This window comes from Tachypleus tridentatus, chromosome 10, assembly GCF_004210375.1.
Source record: "Tachypleus tridentatus isolate NWPU-2018 chromosome 10, ASM421037v1, whole genome shotgun sequence".
NCBI lineage: Eukaryota > Metazoa > Arthropoda > Merostomata > Xiphosura > Limulidae > Tachypleus > Tachypleus tridentatus.
Window position 1 is genome coordinate 44,826,833 of NC_134834.1, and position 7,959 is coordinate 44,834,791.

Below are 7,959 nucleotides of genomic sequence, written 5' to 3' on the forward strand. Positions count from 1 at the left end.
ACATTACAGTCGCAAATTTCGAAAAATTACTCACTTCTAAACATTTTTGTATAGCTTTAGTATAAATACAGGTAAATCATGATTCATATGTTGTTTTATTCAGACCTTATGTAAATGAAAATGTGCAAATTTGCCCATTTTTACATAGAAAATAGGTTAATTTCTAAATTTCATTATCCAGGTCACAAAAGCAAAGTTTGTAGGGAATAAAGGCCATTTTCTGTACTTTTACAACATAAGCAATTAAGAAATAACACATACTATCCAGGAACAAAATTTGTGTTACATAGTGCAATGTGTTAACGTGACTTAACTGTATGTGTTAGAACTTAAAGACTACCAACAGAACGAAACGCGATGGTAGAGATCGAAGGATTTGCAGTGGTTGGATTGTATATAACCTAGGAGCTGGCAGCCAAATGTTGTTTTAAAGAATGGCATGATAAGTACAGTTTTCGACCACCACTTCTTTTGGAGCTACTTCCAGAAAAATTTAAGTGACACCTAAACTCCCTATCCACATGATTTAAATGGACAGAGAGCCAGTATAATTTTTTGGAATTAGCAAGCTTATGCCAAAACATATATTTTCACAAAACTGTATACGAAAGGTATCGAGAAGAGCAAACTCATAGCCTAACTGCCCTGGAAAACTTTGGGCGCCTGGCATACCAAAGTCTGCTGTGATTACTATCCTAACCCACATGAACATTGCACTATAAGGAAAATGTGTTTTGAAGGAAAGGAGTGGTTAATTTATATATGTTTTATATCCATATAAATAGTATATGAATGTACTATGTATGACATGTTATCTGTATGGATATTGATGATTAAACGTTTGGTTGCAAGTTACAATTACAGTCTTAGTAATAGAATTTTAGAGACAATATAATAATAATATTGTAGGTACTTGAGTATTTTATTAAATCACAAGTATATTGCAAACGAATTTTATTTAATTTTATGAATTAAATATATAATATTATGTTAGTTAGTTAGTTATCACCATTAGATTCCACCAAGGAACATAGGGCCGCAATCACTTGCGGATTCTTCAACAGGTATTTAAGTCAGTAGGTTGTTAGCCCGCTGCACCGAGCCGTCCCTAATTTAGCAGTGTAAGATTTGAGAGAAGGCAGCTAGTCATCACCACCTACCGCCAACTCTTGGGCTACTCTTCTACCAACGAACAGTAGGATTGACCGTCACATTATAATGCCTTCACGGCTGGGAGGGCGAGCATGTTTAGCGCAACGCGGGCGCGAACCCGCGACCCTCGGATTACGAGTCGCACGCTTTACGCGCTTGGCCATGCCAGGCCTATTTAATACTATAACCCAGGTATTTTTCTTGTTTCCTTTTATCATAAATTTGAGTTGTATAATATGTATAACAAAGATGTATGTTTTTCCTTTTCATTTGAACTATGAATATAAAGATTATAATAAATAAAATGGGGATATATTAGTTTTGACTTTGATTATTAATTATACTATATGAATATATAGTGTTAATTTGGAGTTCATATTGGCTGTTGTGTTTTCTTATAGGAAAGCCACATTGGGCTATCTGCTGAGACCACCGAGGGGAATCGAACGCCTGATTTTTGCGTTGTAAATCCATAGACTTACCGCTGTACTAGCGGGAACGCCGTTGTGTTAATTCTGTCGTAGCATCAATTAATTAATAGCATGACTACTGTATATTATGTTCCAGTACTGGGAACTAACAGTTATGATTACCAGCACCGAGAAGACAAACTTCCACGAGAGAAAGCAACAAATACTGTAGCTCATCATTAGAGGAAACAAGTTTTATAAAAAATATTATTGAAAGTTTAAAGAGTATCAATAATTGGAAGAATATCTGTAAAAAGACAAAAGTTAAACGTTTTGTTTCCATCCACTCTAATTTAATAATCTCGGATCTTTATGCTAATGTTGAGGAACAGTTACTAAGAGATAATGATGTAATTCACATGAATGGACAGCAACTGCTTGTTGGAGAAACACAAGTATAGAAGACAATATTTTGAAAGTCTTCTTCCTTTTGTCTTCAAAGAATATATAGTTGCATGCAAACTAATTAGAATATTTCACTTGTATTAATTAAGTTTAAAGAACTACTTGCAAAGTACATTCATTGGACTTGTTTAGGAATTGAAAAGACCCGGAAAATTGCGCATAAAACAATCTTTTCAACAATGTAGACATCTTGCTCAATCTGGTTCAGACTGACCAGAGTACTTATCATTTTGGCCGTGCTACAAACCTTGGGAGAAATATGTCACAGAAATTCTCTATCTAGCCTAACGGTGTTTCACTTTAATAATGTATATTGTCGGAGAGAGAAAAGTGAAAAACATTAACTGTGTCGAATATTTAGTGAGACTAAGGAAAGATATGAAATTGTTAAGATATATATAGAAGATTTGTCAACATTGTTGTATAATAAAAAAGTATGACTCAATGAATTTCTCATATTACTTTAATAGATAACCTGTTAAACAATGTATCCATGTTAATGAACATAGTAGAAAATTTAATTACTGAACGTATCAGTATTCCAAATGAAGCTGTGTTTGTATTACAGTTGTCTTCGCGTGATTTCTTCATTCCATACATAAATTCCCTGAGTTGGTGGCTTGAGTGCTGAACCCCAATATGCATAAACTGGATTTAAAATAAATTCATTTGCAAGATGTGTAAACTCAAATCCAGTGAAGATGACTACAGACCACCTGATACACAGCCACATTACATAGCTGCGACCAAATGCAACATGACTGATCTCAACAGTTAATGATGTTATGCTTTACCTCGACTAAGTAAGTTTTTATATATAGGTGTTATATTACTACTTTATTTGCGTAATCAAAATGAAACTAGTGATGTAAGTATGACCCCACAGACTCTACAGAAACGAGGTGGGTGAACAAAAAAGGACCCAAAGGACCTGACAACCTGAAGAATTGCCAACAAAGAATAAAAGGTAGGGGCTCCTCTTTTGTAATTATGTTACTGAGCAAAGCATATAATTTAGCAAAATTACTCCTTTCTTGAAGAATTGTAATTGAATATGCAAATTTAAATGCGTGGCAAAATATTTGTTTATTGATATTTACACAAAACCATACTCGAAATATATTTGCGCCAGACAGTTAGTCAACACCATCTATTGCCAACCACTCTTATAGCGTACTTACGATCCAAGAGCTCGAAATACAGTAATCTCTTAAGGTAATGGAATAAGAACCAGAACCTCAGGTTCAGCAAAGTAGCTATTAGGCTGTGCTTTGCCCATCAACAAATTAATGCATGAGATACTTGTTCTATATATATCATTTTCCGACCTAATTAGGTAAGGAAATCTGAAAAATTGCTTCTATGTTGGAATACTTGTATATTTAAATAATGAAGATACAAATATTATGGCTACGAACAAAAATATACATAACGTTTGATTCAGTTTTCGATGAAATATTGCAAAATGTGCAGTTGAAGAAACAGTAACTGCTCATCAAAAAAAATAACAAATAATCATTAGAAATGCGAGAACTCTGTTGTTAACTCTTCGCATAATCCCATTTACAAGAGTTATACGATCGGTGCTTTGAAAGTAGTATAAATGATTAATGACACGGATTATATTAGTTCCTCATGAAATATCAAAGATACCTTCTCCAGTGGACTTCACAATATAAGGTGGATAAATAAAATATCTGATAATAATAAACATGGAAAAGCAACTTCAATAAACAGTTGGAAAATGCAAAATAAACTGAGAATCTCAAATAGAAACCATGGTAGAAATAAGAAGTGTTAAAACCAATTAACAGTCCATTGGCATCAATTATTGCACTTGTTGACCCAAAATCAGTGAGTATTTTAAAATTAAAAATTTGCTTAACAATTATAATTATAACTACTTCAACTCAAAAACATTTTAGATACGATATTTGGTCTTTTTATAATAATTCTTTAGTGTAATTGGCAAAGAAAAATGAAAAAGCTCAACAAACTTATTTCAGAGTAAAAGTTTTCACCCAAATGATCATATTTGGTAATAAGTTTTCATTCCTAGAAAATATATCGATTCATGCCATGTTTCTTAAGTGACTTTACTTCTCTATTCGTAATTTTGTTATTATAGCATCTAGGTGCCACCCTTTATGATGTCACAGCATGTGGTCTGAAAATTATTAAAGAAATTCAGCTTTGAGAATAGCTATAGGCATCGTTTCAACGCAATTTGACAGATCAAATTAAAAGATGTATGTAAACATAAAGTAAATAAACTGATTTGAGTAGTGATGTATGTTTTATAGAAATACTGACTACACGAATGCTTACTGAGTTGAACAAAGAATGTTTTGGAGGATTTAGGAACGAACTACAAATTTGGACTTTCTTATAGTTTCTTTAGACTGTTTTTGTTATTCCTGAAAACGTCTTCCTATACCAGTGAAGAGCCTTCTGAGCCTGTCACAGCTACGGAAACGTTCTTCTATGACAAAAAACATTAGATAAGCGTACTAAGGTATAAACCATGTGGTAGCAAGGGTAAAATATTTCAATAACATAAATCCTCATTTATTATTACTATAAATAAATTTACTATATTTAAATATAGTAGATACGTAAGATAACTTATTATTTATCAAAAATAAGCTGTATTTATTAGACAAATTATGTAAACAAAGAATATTGTCATAGAAAATACTTGTAACCTAACCTGACACCTAATAATTATTTGTTAGTTCAAACAATGTTTTTCAGATTTATAACTCGAAGTGGTAGTCACAAATTAAAGTACCAAAACAGACACGTAAATAAAAATCATTGAAGTTGAAATTGGCTAGACAGATAAAATATAATTTTTTGATAAACAGTATAAAAATTAAATTCTAAGGTGAAACAAAGTATTTATAATGTCTTTTTTTAAAGATGAATTTTCAACAAATTTAATAATTGCCTTAGAAACTATACTTTGGTAAGGTATAATTCCTGTGTGGTTGCCATATTTTTAAACAGTTTAGTTTTTGAGTAAAAAATGAAACAAAATATGCGGGTCCTCGAACTCAAGTTTCTCTCGGCCGTTCAGCTGTTTCCGTGACGTTTTACAACTATGATGTAATAGTTGCTAAACACGCTTCGTTGCGCGCCGACCATTTTGTTCCTTTCAGTGCTGGTGTTTTATGTATTAGGTTGAGGAATAATTCGTGAGCGTTTTTAAATAATTTCATTCAAGCATTACATGCAAGACTATACAATACTTCAATGCATGAACACATTACACCCAAAACATTTATTATGATACTTTATTTCATGTAATACCTAGGTATATAGTATGCATTGTTTTAAACGAAATTGCAAGAAATTAAATGCGAAAAGCAGATGGTGTCGAAAATGCTCGATTTTGTCCACTTGACAGTCCATTTAATGAGCTGAAAATGAAAGCAAAAATTAAAGACATATGAAAATCAAACACACCATCTATTAGAGCAAAAAATTATCTACCAAATGACATGAAATATTTTGCGAAAGCGTTTTATTTATGAATATATTTGTTTAACTTGAAAAAACGCTCACGAATTATTCCTCAACCCAATAAATCTAGCGGTGCTTTTTTCGGATTACATACTTTGTGAGACTATTTTTTGCCTTGGTGTTGCTACTTTATGTTTGTTTTATGATAGCATGGTTTACTGCGTTGCTTATGGTTGTAAAAACGTTTCGGCATCGGGCAAAAGCTTCTTTTCGTTTCCCTGCAAGGAGAAAAAACCGGCAAGGTGGCGACAGTGGGTCCGGATGGTCAATAGGAAGAACTGTACAACTTCACACCATGCAAAGCTTTATCAAGATCACTCTGAACGCTCATGTTTTGTGTCGGATCCCACTGTTTTAGATTCCGTAGGTTTCAGGCCAAGCAGGTTGAGACTGAAAAAACCATCGGCAGTAGACAGGATCGTCCCCACCATCTTTCCTCGTGTGGAGCTGAGGACTGATCTCAGCCTGCTGCGTACAGGTTCCACCCCTCTGAAGCCATCCCTTACCATCACGAAAAGAACAAACTTAAAGGTATGTGTGCAGTATAAAGCGATAAACATAACTAGTATAATATAATTTAAAAAGTACAAGTTTTTGAAGAATGTAACTAGACATACACATTTCACATTCATGAGCGTGTTTTGCATTTGTGGCATCTGAAAGTCAGTGAAACCTTGATTTCCTGGTCTAGACAGTGGACAAATTTATCCCAAATAGAGTATATTCCAAGTTTAAAAGCTGGTAGATCATTCTGTAGATGTTTTTGTATCATTTTTACATATGGAAAAGTGAAGAATTCCATTTTTTAAATTTAACATTTCTAGATAAACTGAAATAAGACTATGTCTTGAGCATATTAAAGTAATCAAGTACATGCTATGTATTTAAAAGAAAAATTGTAACTTGTAAAAAATCAAATATAAACTCCATAACATATTTCCATAACTCATCATAATAAAATTAATCTTAACACAGTACTTTGACATTGTCATATTAAATGTAAATCTCATAAACCATGTTGTTTTAATATATAATCTTATATCTTCAGCTTTTAGAGGAAAGTGCTGCTGATGACATAGTGCCTACTTCTGTAGAGGAAGTTGTGATTCAGCCCACCCCTGATGATGACTGCCATTAATTTGAATCCAACCGTGAAAGAATGTTATTATTTCAATACCTAAATTAAAACCTATTGATTTAGCCTATCCCAAGTATTCCAAGAGAGACACAGACTGGCTGGTATTCTGTTTCCAGTAGTGTACAGGTATTCCCATCTGACTTGAAGACTGTAGCTACCCAGACAGAAAATCTTCCAACAATAGATTTTGCTTGTGGTACTGGTAAGTTAGTTTAAACATGAGTATGAAATTTTCATTCATGATTTAACAATATTCAATAGTCAGATTAATCTTGTAAATATTATTTTGATTATTTATTACAAACTATTGCTAGTAAACAGTACATTGTTCATATACATGTAATTCTTTCACTGATTTTTGCAGAATCATCACCTACTGCTAAGAAGTCCTCTGTATCACAAGTGACAAATGCTGATGATGTTCATGAGTGATGATGAAGGTGCTGATCCTGACTAGTACTTGTCAGATCTGTATCAAAAGTAACTATTCTAGGTTCGTTCAGAGTAGGTTCGAATTGATATGGCGCTACTCGACACTGTTCAGAACACAAAGTCAAAACAGACTCCGCCTCTGTTTCTCCGTATGCACTGGCCATGTTTATTTACATTCAACGCGCTGGCGTTGGCGGTTTGTTTGGCAACTATTACGTCACAGTACTTTTCCTAGCGGCAAACGTAAAAACTACAATGTTCGGATTGTCGCTCGGAAAGGGCTCTTTCTACACCAAGTTTTGTTTCATTTATTAGTACATATTTTTATAAAAAATGTGAACCTGCAAAATTAATCAGTATGAGTAGTTCTTTTGACTGCAAAGTTTTCTTTTTTTCTGTAAAATTCACCTTTAAGTATCTTACCACAATACATTTCACATTTCGTGACATAAAAATTATAGGAAAAATTTCATTATATAAAATTTCTTAAAGAACAACATGGATACAAAAGTAAGTTTTCTTTAAGTTTCATACAAACTGGTTACATCAGCGTATCTCAAACGTCTCGGTTCACAGCGCCCGTTTTGTCTTACCAGTTTTTTCACAGCGCCCATAGGCAAAAAGGAAAACTAAAAGTTCCGTTCATTAAGTAATTATGTCCAAACAACTTAATACTTAATAAGTACTTATGTCCTAAAAACCTAGTAGCCGTTTGAAAGAATAATACATGTAAACTGAAAGTAAAAACAATTTTAATTTTTTTTAAATAACCACAATTACTAACGGAACGTGTGCGCCGGTTGGGCACTGCACAGCTTCTCAAACCTTGGAATAAGA

General features: G+C 33.2%; 1 protein-coding gene across 1 annotated transcript; it reads left to right on the top strand.

Annotated features, from left to right (window-relative positions):
• The first annotated feature begins 4,741 nt into the window (after nt 1-4,741).
• On the top strand, nt 4,742-7,121 carry LOC143229174 (uncharacterized). The gene is made up of 2 exons (XM_076461094.1): nt 4,742-6,083; nt 6,601-7,121. The coding sequence occupies exons 1-2, from the start codon at nt 5,703-5,705 to the stop codon at nt 6,688-6,690; spliced, it is 471 nt and encodes a 156-aa protein (XP_076317209.1). The 5' UTR covers nt 4,742-5,702; the 3' UTR covers nt 6,691-7,121.
• Nucleotides 7,122-7,959: the final 838 nt, after the last annotated feature.

Bases quoted from the DNA above. Each gene is read 5' to 3' on its own strand.
- LOC143229174 (XM_076461094.1), top strand. From the start codon at position 5,703: ATGGTTTACTGCGTTGCTTATGGTTGTAAAAACGTTTCGGCATCGGGC. The intron at 6,084-6,600 runs GTATGTGTGCAG...TTATATCTTCAG, and splicing joins CGAAAAGAACAAACTTAAAG to CTTTTAGAGGAAAGTGCTGC.